We start from the raw sequence: 27,916 nt of genomic DNA, 5'->3' as shown, positions 1-27,916 counted from the left end.
TCTGGAAATCTCACCTTCAGAACAGTTTATTCTGTAGTGGCAAACCCTCCGATTCCCTGCTGTTGTTGTTGTTGTTTTGTTAAGAAGAGCCTGGGAATGGAGCAGTGCCCAGCTGCTCTCCCTGTTCCCCCACCTGCCCTGTGGGACAGGGCTCTGCAGACAGGACAGGGCAGAAATGACTCTGCAAGACCTCCAGGGCTTGGTCCCAACCACAGCCAGAGCAGAGGAAAATGTGGCAGAGAACTTTATTGCTGAGCTCACTTTATGAGTGCAACAATCCAGAGATTGTTTTTGCTGAGAGGTATCCAGTGACCTTGGAAGAGGGTGAAGCTTGAACTGGTGAAATCATTTATCACTCTCACTGCAGAACAGTAAAATTTATGATACCAGCTGCTCTGGGCTCTATCTACTCCATGAGACTCCTCATTCTTTCAGGGCACTGACTAAGTTTAATTGAATTGTCTAGATCTCATTTCTGTGGTGGGTGAGTTTGGCACACACCTTAGCTGCAGGCTCCGTCCTTGTCTGGATGCAGGGATCCACAGAACATTTTACACAGCTGCATCTGAGCAGTGCATCTGGAGCCTCTTGACACCATGGCAGCCTTGCACAAGAAGTGTCTGGAAGCTCCACATGACAGTGTCTGCCAGGTTAGCTCTGGGAAGATTGTGTCTTTAAGTCAGTTCAGAAAGTGAAGGATTTCTTTCCAGTATGGCTTTCAGTTTATTTGGCCCTATTTGTTCCATTAATGTCCTTTGCTAGGTGAATTTTTCACTTACTGCACTGAGAGTGCCACAGCCCTGGGCAGATGTGCCTTTACCAGTGACCTGCTGCCACAGGGCCTCTGCAAAAGGTGCTGATAATCAGAGGTATCAGACTTTTTACTGAGGGTGTCCTTTTATAAGAAGCATGGGAAAAAAGAAGTGTGGATAGTTTGGGATTTTCCCCACTTTCATCCTTTTGCAAATTAAGTGTCTGTTGTGAGAGAATCCATTAGCAGTAATCTGGAAGAAAAGGTATGGAAAGAGCAATGTTAAAGAAAATCAGTGTCAGGTCTGTAACATTGGTAATCAAAACTGCAATAGATGCCCAGGTAGAGGAGGTTCCTTCATTTTATTTCCATTTCCTTGTAAGCCCAGGTGTTTCCTTTGTTTCAGGATCATGACCTTTTTTCTGAGTTTCCCATTCAAAAGTTTAAATAGAATATCATGATGAGTTTGTCAACATTTATGTAATTTCTTTTCTCATACTTTAAGTATTGGACACTTTTTAAACCCAAGAACTTATTACAAAAAGGGCAGAAATTACTCTTAACAAAACAAAAATTTTTGTTACCAAAGTCAGTAAAAGGCATCTAAATTATCACCTAATTATCTCAAATGGATAGGAACATAGGTGTTATTTTAAGTGAATTATTTAGGCAGCCAGATATGCATTTGGGCCATCTAAGAATAACATATAAAATATTAAAACTGTTTCTTTGACTTTCTTAGAAAGCTGTGAACCAAACCAGAACTGTAGTTTGAATGATTAACCAAGTCATTCAAGCCTTTGGTGGAAGTGGAATACATAACACTAAACAGGATGGTGTACTTCGCACTGTTCAGAACAGGTATTACACTTTTCATACAAATATGAGGACAGCCAAAAGGTATTTTTTCTTCCCCTAAATCATTAGGATAACAACACTTTTTTTTTATAGGAAGAAGGTACCTGAGCCAGAGATGAACAATTTTTTCATGCACTTTATTCACAGTGCAACATTATTTTCAGGATGTTATCATTCTGCAAACAGTCTTCACCCCAGAGGCAAAATTTATGTTGATCCCATTAAAAACAGGGAATCTAGTGCATGATGTGGAATCATTCTAAGTCAGCAAAAACCAGATAAACATGCAGAAAGTTACTGTTTCTTTACTAAGATGAGATAAATTGTTTGAATAATCCAGAATTAACCTGCAGTGCTTTTCATTGTGAAGAAGCCCCAGAACAATTCCTTTTCTAACAGGAACTACAGGAGAATGTTTAGATAAGTCTAAATGTGGTGCATTTTGTCTGTGTGGGCACGGAGCTGCCAAAGGATCAAGGCAAGGCCTTGGTTTGCACTTCAGCACTGCAGTGGCCACACACACACACCAGGGCCTTCCCCTGGAGGAAGCAGATGTGGCAGTCAAGCATTCCATTCCCAGCTCCTTTTTTAAAATCAGCACCTGCTCAAGGACATGGTAGAGCGGGAACTGACTTTCAAAGGAATTTAGGTTACATGATAAGAGGGTAAAGTGAAATTGATTTGGTATTTGGACTCTTTTTTTTTTTTTTAAATATAGTTAAATTGGATATTTCCATCAAATAACAGGATTTATACCTGGAAGTGGTTCTTTTATGCTGGTTTGTTAAATGTTGTTTAGAATTGTTATTTGTGTGCATTCAGTTTTAAGAGCACCCTTCATATAATAACAGCTGTGTGTGGCCTCCCTCTTGAGAGATTCAGAGAGAGAGAGAAAATGAGTGAATATTTATGGAAAGTGCACAATAATTTCAGTCCAGGAGGGGTAAGGGTACACAGAGAGACAGGATGCTGCAAATTTCCATCATCTCTGTGCATGAAATTTATCCTCTAGGTAAAAGCCATCAGGCTTGGCAGTCCCATCCTTTCCAACATGATGCTCTATTTGAAGTCACCTTTATTTTTTATGGTGGAGTTTAGTTGTTTATTACTTGAAGCTCAGAAGAGTTTCTTATGCTCTTAAACACTTGAGAAATTGGTATGCAGGCCTGCATTGCTTTATGAATACAGCTTTAATAACACTGCAGAAACAAATCAGGGAGTGTTTGCCTACAGAGCCTGTAAGAGAGAAATGATAAATGAATGACTAATTCTGCAATAGAGATGAAATAATTCCAGGATTTAAAAAGTCTTTGTGGCATTCCTGGCACCTTAATTGCCTGCCATTACAGCCCTGTCTATTCTGACACACTTTATTGCTACTTTCCATCTTGGAATGCTATTTTGACAAATATTTATTCAGTGTCTTGCTTCAAAACAGTTTTTGGTAGTACAAGGATGAGTCACCAGTGATGATAAATGCTAAAAATATTCTTTGAAATTCCAACTGAAAGAAGCTTATTTAATATAAGTTTTTTATGCAACTGCTCTATCACTGATAACAACAAAATCTCGACAAACCACTCACAGTGGCTGTCCAGAACTTGCTTTATGACATACAGAAGTCCCCTTGGGCCCCTCTGAAGTATTCCCTACAAATTGGTGTGCCTTTGTGCATTTCTGATTTCTGCAGTACAGCCTGGTGTGAAATGCAGTGACTGCTCTGTTCTTCTGTAAAACTTTTGTGACCTTAAGGAACAACCAAGCTCAATATTTTATCATTTCTCTACTTGCTTTTGCTTGAAGTTATTTGGACATTTTTCTGCATATTTCTGTTCTATGTTTTGCAATTCTCTGACCTGTTTTATTACAGATTTATTACACTGGTATGGGATTTTCACACCTGTTCATGCTCAGCTACTGTTCCCCAAGACTTTAAAAGAGCCGGGTCGACCCTTCTGAAAATGATCTCTATTATGTGCTGTCCTTTGGTTCTTACATGGACAACTGTTATTCCCATATGTAGTTATGGTCATTCCCAAGGGAAGTTAGAACTGTTGCAAACATTCTTTAGACCCTAAGACACCAATTTCTCAATGAAAGCAAAAAAAAAAAAGAAAAAAGAAAAGGAAGGAAACTCTGCATAGAATAAAAGGAAGTTAAAATTGTCTATAGCACCATGAAATAATTAAAAGTATGACATTCTTAAAGCATCCTGTGGGAAGACCCTCCAACTAATTTCATTTCTTAGAGAAAAATCTTGATATGGAGTTATTAATAAATCTAAACAGGCTGGATTAAAGTGTCTGTTAATGCCCTGGTTTTACACTACTCTGGGAACTTGAGAAACTTAAAGCCTAGAATGGAAATTCCCAATCAAACAATTATTTGAAGGTGAACAGTCTCATTTACTCTCTTATTTGTCAGCTATTTCTAATATTTCTCTTTTACACTGCATGTGATTTTTCACTTGTGCACCAGAATTTGTACAACACATGCAGAAACTGGTGTGGAAATGTTCAAGATCCGTTACTTGGGCAATTTCCTGGGGCCCCTCAGGAAATTTAGCTTAAAGGAAAAGCAGGTTGGCTTTCAGGTGGTGTCTGAAGCATTTCACAAAGGTAGGACTGATATTTTCATCCTTACAAAGGCAGGTTAGGAGACAAAGAGGTTGTGTTATTAATAAATATAAATTCATTTATCCATGTTCTGAACTGTTTATTCCAGCCTTAGAGCCAGGGTTTCTGGATGTCTGCAGTACAGGAATAAAGTATGGTGATGTTTTTCCATGGATTTACTTTAACATCTGGGTAGTCTCCTACCAATGTCAAAGGCTAGGAAGGCATATTTTCAAGCACATGATGAAAAATTAAGTAAAAACACAGAACTAAGCAGCTTTCTAGTTCTACAGTTAAAAACAAAACAGAGGATGCTGCCTAACTGCAGTCAGCAAGTGTTATTGAACTGACATATTTGCTTGATGCAATTTAGGAACAAGAAAGGTGGGTTATAATAGAATTATTTCATCATGAATGAACTACTGATCTAATTTACTAAGACACCTGGAAGTTACAGCATGACAGCACAAAGACATGCTGCAGCTACTGTACATAATCAGACTTTTCAGGTGCTTTATCTGTCAGCATGATTAAGCAATTTCATTATTTAAAGTTGTAATTAAGCCATCCATATTTTTGAAACCCATTGCGAAAATCAGTATTGCACATTATGAGTTTCAAGGCTACAAAAGCAGCTCACAGCTTGCATGCAAATCAGTTTGCACTCTTCCTGTCACTGCAGTGAAGTGTCCTGTGTCACCGACACAACTGAATGTACCTTAAATAGAAAGGTTCTTATTTGAAAGCTGCATTTTCTAATGCAGTTATTTACTTGCACCAAATAAGAACTTGATCTCCCGATCTTCCCTTTCTATACTTTGCCCACTAAATTTTTATTTTCTTATATCTATTATTGAAATTGTAGCGCGTGTACATTGTGCAACCTTGGCGCAGAGAGAGATGCACTTTAAACATCCCCTTATAATTCCTTCCAGCTCTAAGTAATATCTAATATTCTAAAAATACATCTTATGATTTCTAGTGGTTTAATAAAACTTATATCAGGCATTTGTCATGTGAAAGTAGCCATATAAACAACTCCTCACCTAAGAGTGCAGGAGTAATTTAGCTGTACTATGGATTTGTCAGTTTTCACTGCACCATCTCTCTAGGATATCAGAATCAATATTCTTATTTACAGAGCTCCTGGGATGTATTAGGAATGGCTGTAGTGGGTAAACCAAATGCGTGATTTACATGAATTTGAAGGAAGATCAATTTTGCTTTTCATAAAAAGCTCTACTTTTCTAAAGATATTGACTGTCTTAAGACATAGATTTAAAAACCACTTTTTTGCATTCACCAAGATTTCAGAAGAATTTATATCTATTGGCCATATTGAACCTTGCTGTTATTACTGTGTTTATGTGCTGCAGAAAGTAAAAAATTCCTGAGGGCTGCACTAGGCATCTGCAGAGCTGATGAGCCAGTGTGAAGTCACTGGTGTGAATCTGCACTGGCCAAGGTTCCAATCCTCTGCTTCCTTACCAGTGGATATTCACTGTGTAAGGATAAAGGAGAATCAGCAGTGGTTAAATAAGGCCAGGGTAACTGTGCAGGTTTTCAGTTCAATGCCACCTATTAAAAATGTACTCTTCAAGCTGTGCTTGGATCCATGAGCTTTGCCAGAGCATGGCAGAACCAGGCTAATTTCAAATTTTAGTATTAACCATTCTCTCATAATTAGCAATTATGGCCTGACTAGGTTACAAATAATTGTGGATCCACTTATAGTTTTGTAGCAGTACTAGTGCTGGCTAGGAAATGGAAATCCTTATGAATAATTTCATGTCTTGAAAGCTTTTTCTACTTCAGAGTTGCATATTCTTTATAAGCAGGCAATGAACCCTACAGAAACTTCTTAGGCGGGCAAAAGCAGGATCCTCACCTGAATTTTCCATTAGCAGAAGTTGTTTTCAAATGAAATTCTAAGTGCAACTTTAATGTTAGAAATTGCAAGTTTGTTGAATCATAATTTCAGGAAAGTTTCTGGCATTCTTTGGTATTATCGATAGATGTGATGTTTTGTAGGGGTTTTTAAAGTAATTACATATTAAAGTCATAACAAATCTCCATCAGCAAGAAAATGTCTCAGTAGAAGCATCACTATGCCTTAGAAGTTGCACACAGTTCTGGCAGGGTATTATAACAAACCTCCCAATTTTAAAATATCCTCACAGCAGCCAGTGAGGTTCCTATTTCTAATTTACTCACAACTACTTGAAAACAGACAAAATTTGCAGACTGATATTGCACAGGTCTTCCTACCCCTGTTTTAGTGTTCTTCCAAATGGACAATAGTATTCCAGACACTCCAGAATTTTACTGCATTTTTCCAAGCAGTTATGCAGAGTCCAGGATCTCACTAAGTTCTTTTCCTATCTTACAGTGATCCTTTCATTACTGATTCAGTCTCTTCCCTTCCAGTTTGTTCACTCCAATTAACCTGTGGACAAAAACCTGTTCAGATGAATTTACTGTTGCTGTAATTGCACGCATGGCCTGCATGGCATTTTTTATTCTTTCCTAAGTGGCCTCATGCCCTCTCTCCCTGAGGCACCTCTATCACCATCCCTGCATTTAGATGCATTACCAAATAAGGGTTTGCTGTAATTCCATGGCCAGCACAGAGACCCTGATTTCAAATTCAGCCTTCATTTTCTGTATGATGAATATTTAACCAAATGTGGCTGATTTTATGAAAATTCCTGCAGTAACTTACGACCCAGTGCTCAGCTAAAGTAAATAGAAGGAGAACTGGGATAGCAGTTAAGTGTATTACAATTCAAACATAAAGGATGGTATTAATATGACTCTACAGTGTGTGCAATAGGAGGCCATAGATATTCCTGTGTGTGCAGAGCTGACAGGAAATGTCCAGTTGCTTACAGGCAATAAGAGACATTGCTGACTGTCACACTTGGGTTCCTTCCCACAAAGGCAGAGCTGCTGTTGCTCTCCTTGAATGTCACTTCCTAACCCAAATGGATTAATTGTTTGGATTTCAGAAATACACAGCTCTCAGCTGGCAGACAAGCCAACTATTGTCTTTATTTCTGCAGTTACAGTTGTTTTATGCCATGTAAGTCTTCCATATGACTTGGTATGGGTCTGTTATAACATAATTTAGGGAAGCATGTTGGAAATTTTGTCCTTAGTATTCAGATTACAATTTTGAAAGCAAACACCTGACCTATTTGGCAAAACTGAAAAGGCATATTTTTCAGGGTTGTTCCTTTTTTTTACCTGAAGAACTGTTGTCCCATTTCTAACAACAGTAATTTCAGCACCCATTTACCAATCAGTGAAAGAGTGTTTCACTGGGAAAATTTCAGACAGCTCAATTGTGAATAAATGTTTGAACCTTTAAACAACTACTTTAATGAGATCCATAAAGCTTCAAGGGCTTGTGCAACACTGATCTTGAAAATGTCTTGCCACAGTCTATTTGTTTAAATAACGTCAACCCAAAACCACTCTGGGATGCAGACCCTCAATGCTGACTTGTTTCCCCCATAAAAGCACTAAGAACATGATCATGATTAGTACTGGAAACAAGCTGCATATTGATGAAATAACAGCATTCTCTAGCCAAGTCACACGTACAGCTGCTAACTAATTGCCTTCCTATGGTATATAACATATAATCAGTCTGTCTGCAAAATGCCAGCTCTGTAATTAAAGTCCCAGCAGTCCCCATTTCACTAAAGAGACTATGCATAATATTTGGGTTGTATAATTTCCTGACTTTCATCTATGTATAAATACAGCAGCATGGACACACAACCATTCTTCACTTTACAGAAGTTATTAAGGGAGCCAAGTATGACTCATTGCCACTTTTTAGCTGCATTAAAAACAAAATAGCATTTGCTTTTCCTTGAATTATGTCCTAATTGTCTGCTGGAACAGAAGTAAATCCCAGACTAATCTGTATGGGGAAGGAGCACCTATTTCTGCTGTGCCTTTGTGCTACTATAGCTGCCTCCAGCTCAGACTGCTGCAGTATCCACACCTGCCAGAGTAGTGGGCTCTGGGCTGCACGAGATTCCCTCCACGGTTCCCTGGAGAGATCCTCTCAATTCAGTGCAAGACTTGTGTAAAAGCAGGGATTCTTTCATCCCCGATTTGCACTCTGCACTTTCAACAGAGCAAATAATCTTTCACGTAAATCACTTCTCCCAAAATGTGGGAATTGTGAGAGATGAGCTGAGCACGTTGCTGAGCACGTTCAAAGTAACCCTTGCAAGCAGTCTCAGCACCTCCTTCAGAGATCAGAGCCTTTGAAGAGGGATTTGCCAAGTGATGGGGGCCTTCAAAGAGCCAGCAAAGCACAGGTCTGCAGCCCCAGGCAGGATGCAGGTGGGTTTTCTTTTGCGTGCAGACCAGCCTGGGAACCCTGGTACTTCCCAGATGGGAGCTGAGAGCTTAGGCATCAAGTCTGGATGTTTATTTAATGAATTAATGCCAGTATATAAGTTCTTGTGGGATGTGCTTTGATAAGGGAGTGTAGTCCTTTGGTCTGACAAATTGAGTGATGTGTGTAGGTGGGACTGTGTGAGAGGGAGGAGAAAGGAGCTCTCTTCAGGAGATGTTTTTAGAGCTGAGCACAAATGTTTGTCCTCTAAAGCAAACAAGCCCCAGCTACCCTGTTTTCTTTGTCTCTGGCGTCTAGTTTGCATTAATCCAACTCTTGATACCTTTGTAAAATCTTAAAAGCTGCCTGAACCAAGTGTTTGATTTGTTCAGCAGCAAAGGAAGGATGTATGATCCTGCTTTGAACAGGGACAGGCTGCTTTTTCTTCATGCAACTTCCTGGTGCTCAGAGAGACAAAGATCCTCAGTTCCTGAAGACTCTTCAGGAGTGTGACCACACCTCTCAATTGTCTCAGTCCTTGGAGCAGCAAGCAGTCAAGATGCCTGACTCAAATGTAACCTTTAAACATTTGAGTATTAGGATTTCAGCCAGGTTTCTAGAAAGCAAACTGAATAAAAAACATGTATATTAATATTTGAGAGGTAATGTCAAAGAACAACAGGGTTTGCTTTGTATTAACACTCATAGCTTTTGATTTTTTAAATTAAGTCGATGTTTTGATTAAGTATTATTAATAAACTGAAAATTGGTTGGTTTTCTAGCAAATAATGTGTTTTTCAGCAGGTGTGTTAAATAGGCATTTCATTTAGTTTATGACCACAATTCCTTTTGCAGACAGAGCCCTCCAAAGAGTGAAAAATAAGTTTGTTGCAAATCTCTTAGTAGAAATATTTGACAGACAGAATTCCTGCATGTGTCACCTAAGAGGGCAGATTTTGGAGATGAGAGGAAGTGATTTAAATTCCAGGTAAGATTCAAAGATGAGGCCTCATGAGTGATGAGGCCTCATGAGTGAAATGAAGTAGAATTCTATGTGTGCTGTCTTGAGGAGGGAACAAACTCACAGACCAAAAGCTCATTTCAGCTGCCTTTGAAGTCAGGTTGTTCAGAAGCCCACACCTTTTCAGTTTTGGAAAGGACATTAATAATGCAAGAAAATAAGACTGACACAATTTGTGCCTCAATGAACATTAAAACATCCCTGATCTCTGTGCTCCCTTCCCAGTGACACCCTCAGGAACATAATGGGTACCATTTGGAAATAAAACATGCTTTAATGCTATAAATACTTTATAAATGCATTAATAGGTGAAATTCAAAAAATTAATTGAGCACTTCAATAAATAATATCAACCAAACATCAGGTCTCAGATTAGGAAACAAAGGAGGTATTTGGGCTGTTTCAGTTAGGTATGAGCTCAAAGGATCTGGTGGGTTTCATAGTTCTCCTTAATATTATTCTTATTTGGTAAAAAGGGATAAATGTGTTCAGTTTGTGAATAATTCCCAAAGACACGATCTCCCCAAGTCTTTGCATTTTTTAATCTCTGATCATATACATACACATTTAGGTATATAACATTTATAGTAGTTTCTTTAGTTTAGAGAGATATTTAACAAAATATTTATACTGACAAATCACAGTGTAGATCAATATCTGGCATATAAATGAAACAATCATAGAAGCCCTTTCAATTGGGAGTCAGGAAATTAAACTTGTAGTGTTTATTCTTGCTAAGACTTTGGTTGATCTTTTTATTCCTCAGCTTCAGCTGATTCAAGTTGATCTTAAAAAATGTCCCCATGTTTCATTACTTAGTAGACAGTGCATATATCTCAGAATATTGATCATTCTTTCCATTTAGATAGGAGCAGTTTTCCACTCTGACAGGAGCAAGGCAATATTTTATTGAGCCTGACATGCTGCAGCATCCGTGCTGGGAGGTACAGTGCCTCTCTTCCCTTGCTTTCCTTCTCTCCTCAGCTGTACATTTCCAAGGACAAATGCAAGCTGCTAGTGGCCATGCTACATCTCTGAAGCAAAGTTCTTTGCATTATCCTTAATGGTTTTATTTGTTTTTTTAATACTCTTGACATCAGGGGACTTTTCTGCCTTTTTTTAATTCCTGATTGATTGGTGTTAATTAATAGAAAAATAAAAGGGATTAAAAAAAAAAGGGAAAAAAGGGAAATAATATATCAAGATGAGTTACTGTTCAGTAAAGCTTCCTGTTGCAAGTAGTGAAATATTAAGAGCAAAGAACAGATAAAATAGAAATTATTTGTTTTTTTTTAATTTTCTTTTTTTAAACAACAGTAGAGGAACCTGGAAAACATTTTAAGTGGTCTGCTCCCCATCCTGGCTGTCTCACTTTTGCTGGCAGCAGTGTTGCTACCTTCATTGGGTAGCAGTTTCTGACAGCTTCAAAAGGGAATATTGCTTCTGAAACAGGAGGTCACTGCCCTGCTCCCATTCTAACTCTCCTTTGGAGACCAGCCCTCAGCCCAGAAAGCCTGGAAAGAGGGATGGTCCAATCCAGAGCACCACACTCAAATAATGTTAACTGGGTTTATTTACATGAGGCAGTGAGAGCAAGAGAGAGGTTAATGGCCAGGAAAAATTTCCTTACTGGTGAAGAAGAACCAACATTCATCCTAATCCCATGGAAATTTCTTTATGGGACCATTATAACAGTTTATATAAATTATTTTCCCTTCTATTACCTACCAAGACTGTTATTTGGTAGCTTAAGGATTATCAACAGTAACTTTAATAGTAGAGTTAACAGGGATCAGTTTTCATTAGCTATCACTTCAATAGTTTAGTTTCAATTTCAGTCCAACTCAATTATTAAATATTTAGTTTCTAAAAATGTTTTTTCATCTTTGTACGCTCTGATAATTTCTCTTCCTTTAATAGTTTTTGAATCAATTTATTCTGATAGGAGCTGTTGAAAGTACCCTGTGTGAAATATTTACAACTAGAACACTACTAATTGGTCTAAGAAAATATTCACATTGATATGGGTTGTTTGGAGTTTATTTATTTCAGTGATTGTACCATGTTGGCTTTCTAAAAACAATGTTTCTTCTTTACTTTAAAGCTTTAGAAATACGTAAGTATTCTACAACACTGTTTTCAAATGTTTCACTCTAGTTGGTAATTAAAAACTCCAACGCTTTGTGTGTATGTATGCATATGCATATTTATATATCTCATACTTTTGTATGTATATATGTACCACTAAAAGCTGTAAAGGACTGCACCAATGAATTGTTTTTATCATCTCTCCATCTCAGAGTAATGTAAAAGTCTTCTGGTATGAGACAGAGTTGTCAAGTCTCTTCTAAGAGTAAGACAGGAGACGAATCTGTGCAGGTGAACAGCCAGATAAATTCCACAGAGAGTGGTTTCTGATGGAAAAGGGCCAGCACTGTGGTCATGCAAGATCTCATCAGGGGACCGCAGAATAAGAAACTGTCATGGTTTGACGCTGGTGCAATGCCAGCGCCCCTATGAAAATGCACCTTCCCCAAATAAATGCTGTGAGATGTGATCAGGAACAGAGCAGAGCAGGCCCAAGCTCAGAAATAGAGGAGAAAGAACTTTATTAAGCTACTACTATGACAAAAGACACACACTAAGTCTAGAATGAAAACCTTCCAAAACATTCCTCCTCCCCCCACCCAAACTCCAACAAACCACAGTGAGACACAGCTTGGACTTTTAATCAAGTCATCACCCTTCAGATAATCAATACTCAGTCCTTCAAAGGAGAGAGAAGTCTCTCTTGCACCATAGACCCCCAGGGAACACAGTTGTCACCTCCTGTGTTTTCATGTCACACATGGCACTGCCCTGAGAAAATCTGCCAGTGTGACACTCTCCTTTCCATGCCACAGTGCTCTCACCACCATGCATGGACAGACTGCTCATAGGGCTCCTTTTCAAGGATGCTTTGCCAAGGACCAAAAGAGGCAACAGTTCAGCTTCTCATTTTGGGACCACAGTCCCCCCCATTTCCCCCTGGGGCCGAGGGTCTCGAGAACAGAGATCATCTTCCTGAAGACAGAGGGCATCACCACACCCTCTTCAGCTTTTCTCTGTTCACTCCTCTCCTGTGCTGGTAGTCGCTGAAGCAGGTCTCTTGGCTCACCATCGCATCCCCCTAAAAATGCAGTCTCTGTTGCAAGAGAAACTGGTTCAGTCTATGGTTATACAAGAAAAGTCCAGCCAAAAATTACTCCATCATCTCCTCCCACCTAGGATTTCTTCTTCTAACATCTCAGGTCCCAGACTGTCTCTCTTCTCTTTCAAATCAAGGAGGAGTAGCATTTTGCAAAGCTTTCTTTTTCCCAGAAAAGGGTTAAAAGTCTCAGACTCCCCAGACAGCTGAAATCTCTGCCCAGAACTCCAATTCCCACGCTGGGCACCTTCCCCTCCCTGCTTCTCCTTCTCCTCTGCTGGCAAATTCCAGGTGCCTTAAGGCTCTCTGTCTCTTTCCCTCGGGGGGGGGCGGGGGGGGGGGGGGGGGGAGGGTGGCGGGGGAACAAAGACATCTCAGTTTCTCTCTACTTTTCTGTCTGCAGGAGCTGGCCCGGTTCCAGTCCCTTCACACTCTGGCCTACCTCCCTCAGGCCACATGGCTTCCCCTCCCGCACCCAGCCCGTGGCTGGGCAGGGCAGGTCTGCACTGCACTCTGACCGGAACCAAAGAGAGAGTTCCCCTGGCAGTTCTTGCTTTTAACCCGCTGTGTTCTCAGAAGCATGTCTAATGCCTTCAGTGGTCACTCCACGTGCCAATATCCAAACCTGACTACTGATTGGTTTGACCTTAACTTCCTGAGAAACTTCACTTCTCAAACCACAACAGAAACTAAGAGATGTCTTTGGTTATTATTTTGTTCCCCATCCTTTCTTTTTCTACAGTTAGTGAATAGAGGTTTACCCTGAGTGTTCTTAAATCCTTTCTGTTTTTACACACTGAAGGTTCATTTGCAGAGGACTCAAATGTCATGTGTGGTTGGATTGAAGCTGGCTTCATTAAGTGCTAGAATACTAGAGTGGTTGTTATGATTCTAGAAGGGGCAGGGGATGGTGAGGTGCAAGGCAGTGATCTGCTTTGCCTGGCAGAATTCTGGCAGCACTGGGAGGGAAGAGACTGGTTATCAGTGAGGTCAGTGCCACAATTAACATCCTCTCTCCAGCATATGGGGCAGGGAGCTCAGACAAACCAGATAATAAATCTTGGAAAACTCACAGTCAGATTTGTATACTTAGCTCTTTTACACCAAGAATGACACACAAATAATGACACAGAGTAAAATTAACTCACAGTAACAAGAAATTTGCCCCAATTGCTACAGGGTAACTTGCACTGTCTGTGTTCACCTTGTTTCTGAGATGAAAGACATTGGCTGTGTCAGTCAACTGCAAAATAAAATATAGTGCAGAGTTCTGCAAGATTCAGGTTTTTAATCACAGGAAAATCAAAGACCAAAACATGTCTTAGATCTGGAAGTCTGGTGCTAAACACAGACTCACCTGTTTTAGGTGCTTACTCCTCCTTCTGCAATCATTTGAATGGACATGGAGGGGAAATGGGCTGAGGAGGGAAAAAATAATTACTTCTATTTGTCACTAAAAAGTAAAGAAGAATTTCTGATAAAATACAAGGCATTTCCTGTGGGAGCATCTGTAGCTATAAAGAAGCAGTCTGGCTGGTTGGGTTTTTCCTTCACTGCCAGCCACCAGCTGTCAGAATTCTGCAGCTTACTCAGGGAGACTCTGGGATCACTTTTGAGCAGGGCTGTGCAGGCTGAAGTTCAAGCTACAAGACTGATGTGGAGGTTTCATGTGCAGCAGTATTCTTACCGTGTTATGTGGAGTCAGTGGTTGGAGACAGAGAAGACCCGCTTTTCAGCTGTACATGTGGCAATGCAGTGCACTTTATTCTTTCACTTTATACGGAGGGTTTGAAACACCCTGGTCTAAAACGCTCACTGGTCTCATCTTAACACCTCGCAGTACTCTGACCAGTGACATGTCTGCAGCTTAGGATGGAGTGGGATTGGGTGAAGTCCCTGTGTGTCAACCCAGGGTCCAGTTTATGGAACTGGGCTGGGTTTCTTATTTATAACTGAATTGCTTAGCCACAGACCAGCTGTGACAGCTTTGGTAGATTATGATGGTGCTTTGCAGTGTATCACCTGTAAATTTAACTGTGGGAGTGTATATCAATGCCTCCTTCCCATATGCAGGGTATTTTCCTTCCATCCTGACTTAATTACTACTTCCATACTGTATCTATTGGCACTGCAGAGACAAGGTGTATTGATTTGACAGATGGGGGAAAAGATGTCGTGGGAAGGAGCTGCTGAAGGATAGATGTAGAACACGAAACACAGAGTACCTTCAAAAAAAGCCCTGGTACATAATATGAATATTTTAGAGCTTCATTTAAAGTTTTCTGAAGAGTTTGTGGAGATATTGGAGACCAATCTGCGCACCTTCAGTTAGTGATCAGGGATATCAAACCCTTTCCCAGAGATGTTTTAATTATTTCCAGGGAAGCAGTGCTGAGGTTGAGTAAAGCCAACACATGTGGTAAATGTTTCCTAATGAGGAGTCTATTACTGAGCCAGAATAAATAATGCTACAAGATACAACAATTCACGTGACTGAATGGATTTGATTAGTCAGTGTTCACACTTCACTTTTGTTTATTTCCAAAAGCTCTTCCCCAAAATGAATATGCTGACAGACATGCTGTAGCACAAAGCCAATTTCTAGTGCATATCTGTTGATTCCCACAAAAGCAGACTTTTACCATAAAACCACACATTCATGGCAGAAACAGATTTTTGTTCATTGTATTAGAAAACAGAAAGGCACCAGGTAACCCAGATACCCCCAGTCAAGCAGTGCCATCCTTCACACTGAATATCTGCATACTGAATTACACACTTGAGATCTACACCAGGATATTTTTAGCAGTGTTTTCTTCTGTTCCTGGTGGTGTAGGGATAATTAAAAAAAAAAAAAAAAAAAAAAGGAAAGAAAGAAATCAGAAGTGTTTATAGACAATGAGAAAAAGAGCTCAAAAAGTCAACTGTGTAACTTTTGTTCCTATACCACTTAATCAGCCTTGCAGGTAGCTCAGCTACTGAAATTTGAAGCAGAGATTTATTAGAAGAAATCAAAAGGAAGCAACAGTCATAGCAACAGCAATGCCCCAAGGTATCTCCTTTTCTTCTTTGAAACTAACATGCCTTAATTGCAGACATCTGTGGATGAGAACTGACATTAGGAAAACAATTAGGATAATAAATGAGATTCTAAAGTACCAGATAAAAACTCATTCAATATCTTTAAAGATCCCATTTCTGGGACAACCATGGTTTATCCCAGAGTGGGAGAGGAGAAAGGCTCTCTGTGCTCACTTCTGCCTTTGCCTTCATGCAAAACTCACTAATCTCAGGCAGAATGACTCAGCTGCCTAAAATGCTTAATCTTTTAAGATTTGCACATGTAAATACACATCTTTCTCTGAATAATTGCAAATATATGTAACTTCTTCAATTTTTTATGAAATCCACTGCCAACCAATTCCAAATTTTTATTTTTTTAGGCTTCCTTGTTGTGGGGCACTACTCCTTAGTTCCTGATTCGAAGTTTAGTGAAACAGTTTCTTAGAACATTCCTTTTAGCTTCCTATTTGTAAGCAGCGCAGTGTTTTCTCTCAATACTATTAAAATATGATCAAAATACATAATAAAAATATTTATAAATATTTAAAAATATATTAGAAACCTAGCAAAATTACTGGAAGCAACAGAAAAAGAGCAATTCCAAACCTTGTAAATTTTTAAAAAGCTCTTTCAGAAGGATTTTTTTAGAGATGGAGAGAAAAATGTGGTGTTTTTTAAACTGAAATCAATACCCTTCTCCCCATCCAATTGTCATCTATTTTCAGTGCTCTGAACTGGGGTAATGGGGGCCAGGCTTTGAAGCAGACCCACAAAGCATTTGTCTGCTTCCAGAACAAGGCAGGAGGGTTGACCAGGGGACTGTGGCTGAGGGAATAATGCTAATGCCATTAAGAATCCCTGCATTTTTTGCCTTCTTTACTGAGGGGATATAAAAATGCAGAGTTGTCCACTTTGAAAAGCTTGTCCATGGTCACTTCTTCCTTGGCACTGCAGGGCTGCTCTTTTTCCCTCAGGCTGCCTCCCCCCAGGCCAAACAAGCCCAGTTCTCCCAGCCTCTCCTCATGTGGCCAGAGCTGGCACTTCTGCTGGTTCTCCACTGAATTCACTCCAGTTTATCGAAATGCTCCTTGTATTCAGGGTCCCAAAGCAGGCACAGTGTTTGAAATGTGCTCTAATAAATTATGGCTAAGGATGGAGGTTAAGATGCTTTCTTCAAACAAGTGGTTCAGTCAGACCACTTTTGTCAACTGAATGAGTGGTTCATGTTATAGGCAAAAATGATCGAGCCGCATTAATAATTAATAAAATAGATTTTTATTTCGTGACTGAGATTCGCTCTTAGATAGCCACAACCAAAAGGACAGTGCCGAGCCCGGGATCGGTGCTGGGTGAACACTGATCCGACCTCTGCCGCATCGGATCCCCTCTGTTCATCAATGCTGTCTCTGTCCAGCCAGTTTTGATACAGTTTTTTTCCGCCTGAGGCAGAGGTTCTCCTATTCTTCTCTTTGCTTCACGTATTCATGGGTCTATTTTTCTCTGTGCTGAGCTGGACAAAGCTGTTTCTGGGAAGCGATGAATGCTGATGTTGAGTTAGGGGAACCTGGTATCGAGATGCGTGTTCCTGACGACTGTGACTATGCTATGATATCTATGATATCTCCCGTGTATTCATCGCTGGGTGTCTCCTGGATGGTCCAGGAAAGGGCCCATCTCCACACAGAGCCACGCTTTGTCGTTTGTAAATGAGGTCTTTCTGCTTGCTGCCATCTGTGCTTTCGCAATCTTTCCCCGGCTGCGGCTTGTGGTTTAAAACGTAAAGATTTTTTTTTGTACAAGCACCATTTATTACATATATATATTTTACATAAGCACGAATTGTTCCATAACATATATTACATTCAGACCACTCAGGCAGAAGGATTTTTGTCTCATAGCTGCAGTAAGTGGTGCTATTTACAGCGAGCAGAACGCTTTCTTTGCTTTCCTTTCCTTCTTTCTGCTTTTGTTGAGGGTGTTTGAGTATGTTCTGAGAGCACTTCCTCAGCCCGAGGGAGGCTCCAAGAGCTGGAAATTGCAGATTCTCCCAGGTGCATGCGAGGCCTGGCAGCTGGAGAAAGCTGAAAAATGGGGCATTGTGCAGACCACCAATGTCTGATTCCAAGCACCACATGCTTCTCAGACCAAGAACTTTGGTTTCAGTCTTTTCCTGAGTATTGCAATATAAAGCACAAAAATCTGACATTTTTCATTAGAAGGTGCCAAGAGCCTAGGTCACATACTCTGTAAGATTTATATGGAGGCTGTTTTCAGCTATTTCATAAAAGCATATTCCAATGCAATGGCTTGTAATCAGCACTAGGACTTCAGGCTGTTTCATTCACTGTGATTTGATTAATACATTTTAGAGGCAGACTGGCATGATAGAGTAATTAGACCAAGCCAGCCAGCAGTTTTGGAAAGCCCAACTCACTCATCTGTGATTTTATCTCATTATGATAGCTTTATAAATTAGATTTTTAAAATAAATTTCCAACTTGACAGTATTAAAATTTCTTTATTTACCAGTGTAGTAGACTTTATAATTTTCTTTTCCTGGCTTCACTGCTTCATATTGCATTCCATTGCCACAGTGAAATACATGCAAGGAAAAAACTGGCTTCCTGTGTTAAGAAGGCAAAGAAGGTGTCTGAAACAACAGCATAACAAATTACACACCACAATTATTTATTATTTTGTTGCTTGTGAAATGGCCAGCCATGAAGTACTACCTGCTGCTGAATCATGGGGATGATCCCGTGATCAAATCCAGAGTTTGGAAGTAATTTTTTGCTTCCGTGTAGAATATTTGTTTTTACACTGGGGCCCAGTACAGGTACTGAAAGATGGTTTAGAGGAATGGACATGTGTATGTGTCCCTAAGCAGAATTGAAATTGGGTGACAATTAAGATAACCAACAAGTGCTGTTTAAATCTCAGGAGCAACCGAGCTGAGACTGTAAGTCTCATCATTCAAAACAGCACTTGATGTGTTTATGTGTTAAAATTTAAGGAAATGCAGGTAAGTGAGGGTTTGAGGATGTCACCAAGCTGTCTGCACCTGCATTACCTTATGTTTCAGAATGTATTAGAAAAAATAAAAGCTACTGAGTACTTTGTGTGGGCATCCACAGTTGCACAATATGTATTTTCTGTATTTTTCTTAGAAGCACTTGAGTCCAGCTGCAGGAGCCTTGAATTGTGGAATTTATGAAATGTTGTGTTTTCAGGAAGCATTTTCTTTGAAAAATGTAACTGCCTAATGGAGTAGTTACACTGGCTACACATTATTCTGCTCTTTGTGTGTGTCATGCCCCAAAATGTTTTGGTTTGCTCTATCAAAGTGTCCTTGCTTTAGTTAAACATGAGGATTACTCACTCATTGGGGTGCACCTGGGGCATCCCACATGATGCAGTTCAGGGTTGCAAAACAGAAACAGTGTGGAACAGTTCTCCACAAAGTCCCAGGTATTCATCCTGTAGATTTGGCCATGCAAGGTCTCTCAAAACCAGGTTTTGTTTTCTATGAAATGCCAGCAGCATGTGCCTGTGATGCTTCACATGCTAATGAGGCAAGGGGCTTGGCAAGCTGTTTTTCCTTGAAAGGCAGGGCTGCATAATACTGTTGGTGGTTGGTGTTTGTTCAATAACGTCTTCAGTCTTCCAATTTATTTACTTTCAATTTTGGTTTCAGTTCATTTAACCTTCAGAAAACATTTGTGCTATCTGCTGCTTACAAAAGGAAGGCTCCCTCCAGCAGCCCCTGCTGCATTTATCTCTCGCTGTGGAGCTACAATGTCTGCAGTAATAAATGTATCCGTTTGAAATTGAAGTAATTTAGTTCTTGTTGAAACGTCTTCTGGAACAAACATTAGCTTTTGCTTTCCAAGGGCAGATATTGCCCCAGATAGCACTTCACCTGGCCAAGGACAAAGTGTTATGTTTAGACATCACTTTCTGCTTACTTCTGTGAAATAGCAAGCATATCTGCATTCAAGCACTTCCATTTCTTAATGCATCAAAACAACGATCTCCCCAGAACTAAAAGTACCATTGTTGTAACTATGCTTTTGTTTTTAAAACATCGCATTCATCCTACCAGTTTGCTGTGATTTATTCCTTTGAACTTTTTAATTGAAAGATACAACAGAAGAAAATAATTGGGCAGACATTGATATTTGCACACCAGACTTCTGTCTCTAGAGGCATGGGTTCATTCAGCTGTGCATTTCTAACTAAAGCCGAATTTGGCCATCCTGCAGTGATCCCTGGTTGTCCAGCTCAGAAATTCATATGTGATTTGACACTAATGTTATCATCCTGAAAAGCAACTGTGGCCGTTGCTTTTCAAAGCTGGTGGGTACCAGTGAAATCATAAAGATCCTCATTTTCCCACCATCTGGGAAAAATCTCAAGGCCCAAAGATGAAGGGTAGAAAAGAGGTGAGTTCCCTGCCCAAACCTGTAGATTGCTGGTCCCTCTGTGTTGCACAGAGCATGGCCCAGGTCCTTTTAGCATTGTCAAGGTCCTGGCAGGTTGCACAGGACTTTCTGAGTACTGATGGGATAAGTTAATAATGGCAATCAGTGGTAATAACTCATCAGTCCAGTGACTAAGGGCTGTACATTTTCTTGATCTGAACCTAATAGGGATGCTCAGTAACTATGCCAGTACATCCTCTGTGTATCTTACATGAAGTATTCTGTTTTCAACACCAGATACAAGCATTAAGAAACTAATATTATTGTCTTGGTTTGAAAAGACAGATGTCTGTCTGCTAAGGAAGGCAGGAGCCTCTCTTGAAATGGAAAATGTAAACCCCCTCCCTCTGAATTATTATAATTTTGAAATTAAGGGGCTCCCAGGCAAAGATAGGGGAATAGGAATAACAGTTCTTTATTAGGAAAAAATAAAAATAAAAATGCAGTAATACAAAACAACACTGACAGAGTCAGAATCTGACCTGACAGCCTGTGGGTCAGGGTGGTGGCATCAGTCCCATTAAATGGTGGCTACAGTCCTCCTATAGGTGTGTTTTTGTTGAAGCAGTGATCCTGTAGAAGGGTGGAGTTTTCCTCTGAAGCTCCAGGGCTGCTGGAGATGGGCCTGGGCTTCCTCTGGGAATGCAGTGGAGAAGAATGCTGCTCCTCTGGGAATGCAGTGGGCAAAGGCTGCAGTGGTGTCCCAAAATCTCAGATTGTATCCAGGTAGGAATGCTTGGCTCCTCCCCTGGGCACAGCATCTCCCCATGGGATGATGGAATTTTCTCAGCCATGCAGGGACACTCACTGGCCATGGACAGCAGAGATCTGGAGGGAGGATTGGTTGTGGGAGAGATAAAGAAAAAACTGCCCCATGAACAGCAGAGAAGTGCCCCACCTCTAACCAATGGCAATAGAATACATACCCCCCAGCCACATCTTGCATTTGCAACCTAAGACAATTATGTATTAGGAAATGTGAAAATACAGATTAAATACCAAATTGTCTGATTTTCCTATTTTCTATCCATGTCTTGTTTTCAGAGTGTGTTTTAAGAATCCTCTATTTATCACATATATTTTGCAAATATATATTTATATTATAGATATTTTATCTTTATATAAGATAATATATAAATATATAATATTAATTCATATTATTTATTAATATTAATTAATATTATGAATATATAAATATATAATATATAATCTTTATATAAGATTATTTATCAACATTGTTTTGGCTTTCATTAATGCTAGAGACATAGAAATTACAGTAACATTATTTCCCATAAGTGAAATTTGGAAACACAATTTTAAAACCATATGGGATATAAAAACCAGTCACTGTAAGAGCTAACTAGTACTTTCCTGTGTGTCCCAGATCTGTGACAAGGAGTGGCACTACTACGTGGTCAACGTGGAGTTCCCCGTGGTGACGCTGTACATGGACGGGACAACGTACGAGCCGTACCTGGTGACCAACGACTGGCCCATCCACCCCTCCCACATCGCCATGCAGCTCACAGTAGGGGCTTGCTGGCAAGGTAAAATCACACCAGCTAACAGACAACACTATCAGGAGTTTAGGCCAAGAAAGAATCTTGCTTGTCTCGCTGATTGCATAGGCAATGAACTGCTAAAATATTGATGGTATTAAATCAGGTGTAAATCCAGAGTTGTTAATGAATCAAGTCCAAGGATAAAATGGACAGGACATTAACATTGGCTTTGCATTTTTGTCACCTGAAGAACTACTGGGTACAGTTTGTCTATTCAGTGTGAAAGATTGTCTTCTTTATCTTTTGTCTTCACTTCTTTTAATTGTTTCTTTTGTTCTCCAGCCTTAAGCAAACTATCTAGATATTAAAGAACTCCAGCTATCTCTTTTCAGTCCCTGCCTTAGATTTCTTTTACAACTCATGGCCCAGTCCTGGGCCCTTCACATTGGATGTATCTCACCAGCAATTCCAGTAATTTACTTGATTCACCCTGTTGTACACCAGTGGTAAAAGTGTGAGTAAAATAAATCCAAAAGTCCAAACCCCTGAGCCATATGGGCATTTGCTTAAATATTACCTTTCTCTGTTTTCTACCCTTTATAATCCAATTCTCATTCTTTTTACCTGGTCCTTAATACCAATTTCTTTCTCTGTTCTCTGCCTTATACCTTTCTCTCCTTTCTGAGGAGAAAGTACTCCTTTCTCTCTGCTTGTCTGTTTTTGTAAAGTTGTCTCCATTACCCTTCCATGTTGATTTTCTATTTACACTGTCTTTTTTCCACTTAAAAGTATGAATTGAAGGAAACTATAATTAGGAAAAAATGCTTTAACGTAGATTGTGCCTCTTCCCCACTCTTTCATGTAGTCTCACTTTCTCCATTATCACCTTGTTTACCAATTTAATCTCTGCTTATTTGCAAAATTTGGACATCTTATGCGTGGCAGGGCTGTTCAGTGGAAATAGTACTCAAAGCGAATTCAGCTGTTAGATTATGAGTGGGGTAAAGATCTAATCTTTACTTTGATGACAACATGCAGAATGAAGCTGCACTAACTCTAAAAACAAAATTTTGTAAGTTGACAATATTGATAATTATTGGAGGGGTGATAAACTGGTCAGCATTGCACTAATCCCATATACTTGGAAAAGTATAGACTGTTTCTTGTCTAGCTGGTGTTTGCTTGTGTTCATTTTTTTGTTATGCAATATTGGTGCAGTACTTTTAGATCAAAGTTCCAGAGTTAGGAAATGTAAATGTCATTTATAAATTTAGTTCTTTCCAGACATGAGCAAATGCCATAGAGGCTGTGAATAATCATGGAGTACTGCCTTCTGAAAAATCACCCTTTCTCTGTAGTTGTGCTAAAAAAATATTCATTTTAATCCCTTACTTCATATTTATACAAGGTTCTTCTGCATAGGTCAACATAAATGTTTTTGTGCATTATTTGTATTACATCTGCCCCTTATCTTCTTTCATCCACACTCAGTGTTTTTGTTACTTTCTAAAAGCAATCTTTAGTGTTTTGGGGTATTTTCCTAGAAGTCTTGGTATTGCTGGGAATCCACTCCCTTCAGCCCTCACCTGGATCTCACGTTAATAATGCTGCAAGTGCCACGTCCGGGGGCCTGTGGAGCAGTTTGGGCATCTGTGGAACAAGCCCTGCCCAAGCAAAAGCTGTGCCAGCTTTGCCACAGCCCTGCATCCGTGGGGTTCATCTGCCCCCAAGGCAGCTGAGAACAACAACAATAATCTCGCTTCCTTTGCACCTCTGTCTCCTTGTCTCAAATTGAGAAGAGAAGGAATTAGGCTCACATAGGCTCCCAATACATTCAGGCCACAGACTATATTTCATATTTAAGCTGTTAAAAAAATAAAAAGTGGCAATTGTTTTCAAACATTTTTATTTTTGCCTGGGATAATTTGATGGCTTAATTAATAACCATTCAGGTAAAGATTCTTCTTCCTTTTTGGTGAAACACCTGATTTAAACTACTGAAATCATACCTATAGCTGCCATTAGTATTCACTGCAATATTATGTTATTGCTCTTTTCATAGTGAAAGAATTTGAGCTCCTCAAAAGTAGAAATAAATTTTCCACCTCATGAAAATGCTAAAATTTAGTAATACAGTGTGCTGAAGATTCTGATAAACTATCATGTGTCAGGCAAAAAGATAAACTTCTAATGGTTGTGTGAAACAAGATTTCAAGGTACTGCTTTTGACAAAGCTTATCATTTGGTACATTTGTTTTGATCACCTCAAACTATTTTAAATGAATGGTGTGGAAAGTCACCTTGTTAATAAGATTCAGCACTGTATTTCAGTCTGTGAAACAGTAATTAATTAACATAGAAAACCAATCTATTCTAGTCAAAGCAATGATTTTCAAAGTTTGTATATTTCAAGACAAGGGGGCTCTATCAAATAAATATTTTAACTATAAATACTTTCTGTGAAACTGTTACTAAGTCTACTTAAGCTAATACATTTCAGCCAGTAACAATAGTCTAAACCTCTACATTTTCACATTATAAAGCTGCTTTACAACATTCTGTGGTTTATTTCAGTAAAATATGTGGTGATTTTGGTGTCATAAGCCATTTAGGAGTCTCCTTGTAAAGAGGATATGAAGAATTTCCAGCTCTGGTTTGCTAAGACTACTTCCTTTCTTTTCATCAAAGCACTGGCAGAAAGGAACACTGCTCTTACCTCTTCCTTCAGAAAGGGCAAGACCTTCTTTCCTGTCTTTACTAAACCACTTTACAGTTCTGAGTACACAGCATCCGTTTGTCAAAGTCAAATTATTTGAAAAACAATCTCAGACAAGTAAATGAATCAGAAGAAATAACATTCCTTTTTTCTTTGCACACTGACTCTGATTTGCTGACAGCCAAAAGTCATTGTGGCTGTGGGGCAGCTGAAGGACTGGCAGGGAGCAAGAGGAGTGCATTTAGAGGACAGTGAAAAATCAAGACCAAAAATTGCAATTTGCTCTGTTAGCACTAATAGGAAAATCTGCTACTGCAATGAGGGATTTACCCTCTTGTAGATGAAAATGTTTAGCTGTGGTCTGGAAACTGGGAATTGTTCTGCTGCTTCTTTAGGAGCCTGAGTGTCCTCTGGGATACAAGTGACTCCTTGAGCCCTGATCTTTCCATCACTTACACCTGTCCTCATCCTGGGGCTCTGCAGCAAGCACCATGCCTGCACCTCCTCCTTGTCTTTCTCAGAGTTACAGCCTGAAGGAATCTTGGACATGGAAAATTCTTTTCTTTAAGATTAGTATTGCCTATTATTAATATTTCAATGCCTGAGTAACTGTTTTCTGACTTTTATAGCCTTGTTTATAGCATTCATTATGAAAAGTTAGGTTGTTTTTTATTTCTACCTTCAGCTGCTTTAGTGAAATATAAGAGCAGTTTAACATCAGTGCTGTTCTCCTGACCATAACATGAAAACAAACTGAATGTGCAATTCCTCAGGCTTATGTGACAAATTCAAACTTTAGCCTATGGTGTGCTCACATGGTTTGTCTGTGGCATAAGCAAATCTCTCCTACATCTTTACCCTTTCCCTGGAAATGTAAAAATCTTGCCTAATTTGTTTGTTTTGTGCAAAATTTCTTTAAATAATGTGAGTTGAGTGCTAGGACTCTCCAAAAAGTAGAGAAAATTAGTCTTCCTGAAGGGCAGATTCTTGGAGACAAGCAGGGAGTGAAGATGGTTTAAAGAGCAGAAAGCCAGCCTTTAAAAGTGATGGAAAAGACCCTTCCTAGGGTCTGTCAGGCACTGGGTCAAGTTTACTGCAGCCCAGGAAATGGCCCAATTACTTAAAACCAAGCCTGGGGAATGGTTCCCAGTTCTAATGACTCTGCACATGAGGAAAGATGCATGATTTGTTCTGGCATAATCAATATGAACTTGATGTACTAAAAATTAGGTATACTGTATGTTATTGTGGTAAAATTTTCCTTTTTTAATCTAAAACCCTTGATTCTTTCTTCAGGGATCTTACTAAAAGGAAGATCTAAGCAGAGCTACCTCATTGATTTAGGGTCCTTCACAATGGTTAGCCTCGAGTGAATTCTTTTTTGTGCAGTTGATGTTAAGTACTGCTACACTTGAGTGGGGGTGTCTTATTAGAGGGTAGGAGTTTAAGCATTATCTTTAAGCTGAAGTGTTGGTTTGGCTACATGTCACCCAGGAGCAATGACAGGTAGCACCTAAACACAGCAAAGTGCCAACCTTCATGCATGGCAACTCCCAACTCACTCCTTAGCTGGGATTTCAGTGACATGAGGCCTGGGAAAAGGTAAGGCTGACCACAGAGCTAAGCAAACTGGGCTCCTAGTGAGGGCAGCTGTTCCTGGAATTAGCCCTTTCTGTACCCTCGTGAAGTTTGACAGCTTTCTCTGCGGGTACACTAGGTTAATTATATAACTTAATCTTAACATCTTTAAAATTTTGTTCACAACACTGGTCTCACTGATGATTGTCAAGGATGTGATTTTGATGTAGGTCAGGTTATTTAAGGCCAAAGTGCAACTATTTCTTTAATGGTGAAAGAAATTTTCAGGCAGAATTACTCTCTCAGAGCATCTGAAGGACAAAATTGACTTGCTTGCACATCTGCCTCCTAGAGAGAGGACAGGAGGGAAGTAGCCCTGTGTCTGAACCACTTCTTCCCTGAATGGGTATTAAAGCAGACATGGTCCATTGGGATAGAACTCCCCAAGCTTCTCATTACTACTTTTTTTCTTCTTTAGCATAAAAATACTTGAAGATTTGCCCTTTTGCCTTAAGAGTCTCAAGATCTTTTCAAATAATAAAAAGGTGCAGTGAGGAGGGAGAGTCACCCATACTCTGTGAGGATGAAGTGCAGTAGATGATTTTTCCATGGGTCACATAAAAAAATCTACATCACAGCAAGAACAGAATCAGAATTCCTGATTTTCTGTTCTTATTCTCCCTTTTAGGTTTTAACATCCTGTTTCATTCTCCTGAGCAATGTAAACGAATTGTTAGCTTATCCTGGGGCACACTTTACAGGAGCTCACCCCATGAAGTTCTCCTCTGAGTTCATTATTTCTGATTCAGTTTATCTGAGGACATAGCAAATGGACCCTTTTACAGAGTGAGCAACTTCTTCCATTAAACCAAGATTTATAGGTTCCCACTCTGATCCCTTTATTGCTATACATTCCGGGCAAAAGCAGACAGAGGAAGGAAGCAAGTTATGTGATTTGGTAGTCTGATAATTTTTTGGCAGAAGACAGACTTCCTCATGGTATCTCTGAAAAGATAAGGTCTTGAGTTCATACAAGGCATTTTGGGAGGCTAGGAGTTTGTGTATGGCTCTTAAAGATCTGTCAGGAAAGTAGTGACATAAGTGAATGACTTGTCACAAGGTTATGCTGTAGCTTACCATGGCTGTAATTCACTGTTTCTATCAGTGCCACCCCTTCAGCAGTGCTGGAGCTTCACAGTGCAATACTGCTGGACGCTGCATAGAGTGGGTATTTAGGAGAAGCCTGTCAACAGCTACTTTATTATCATAGATAGAGCAGAAGGCTATTGTAGGTCCTGTTTTCTAAGGAATTGCTGTTTTCTATTGTATTTTTCTTTTGTATTGTCATTTCCCTCTTTCCTGTGCTGGAAAGATCAGGTTTTCTATAAAGCCCTTCTGTAGAATAACCTTATTATCCTCACATGCCAGCCCTCAGCTGACACAGAAATCATCCAGTGCAGTCAGAGAACTGACTAATGATTCAAGGCAAGAAGCACATAAGAATTAAAAGTTGGAGAGGGGTCAGAGAAAGGAGAGCCAGTGTGGGCAGTGTAGCAGCAGCCTGTATCACTCAACCTTGGACTTCCTCCAGAAATTAAGGTATTCAACAGATAAAGATTCCCTACTGTGCATCCAACACCACTGGATCAGGCTAAGGGAGCTGACATAGCTTGCAGGAACCTGACACCTCAGAGGAGTGGTACAAGCATACCTTAATGCAAGAGCACCAGGGCAGATAGCATAGTGAGATGATATCTGTGTCCCAATGCCTCCCTGGGTACAGCAGT

The 27,916-nt window shown here is 39.7% G+C and overlaps 1 protein-coding gene across 2 annotated transcripts in view; it reads left to right on the top strand.

Annotated features, from left to right (window-relative positions):
- CLSTN2 (calsyntenin 2) overlaps positions 1 to 27,916 on the top strand; it is a 313,046-nt gene that overhangs the window by 263,532 nt on the left and 21,598 nt on the right. For both annotated transcript variants that reach the window (XM_053951580.1, XM_053951581.1), the window contains exon 9: positions 21,718 to 21,880. In XM_053951580.1, the coding sequence (XP_053807555.1) occupies positions 21,718 to 21,880 (163 nt within the window). The remainder of the gene's footprint in view (positions 1 to 21,717; positions 21,881 to 27,916) is intronic.

The sequence above is a fragment of the Vidua chalybeata genome, chromosome 10 (assembly GCF_026979565.1).
Source record: "Vidua chalybeata isolate OUT-0048 chromosome 10, bVidCha1 merged haplotype, whole genome shotgun sequence".
NCBI classification, from domain to species: domain Eukaryota; kingdom Metazoa; phylum Chordata; class Aves; order Passeriformes; family Viduidae; genus Vidua; species Vidua chalybeata.
The sequence above is the reverse complement of the archived record's forward strand: the minus strand, read 5'-3'. Positions and strand labels throughout refer to the sequence as shown.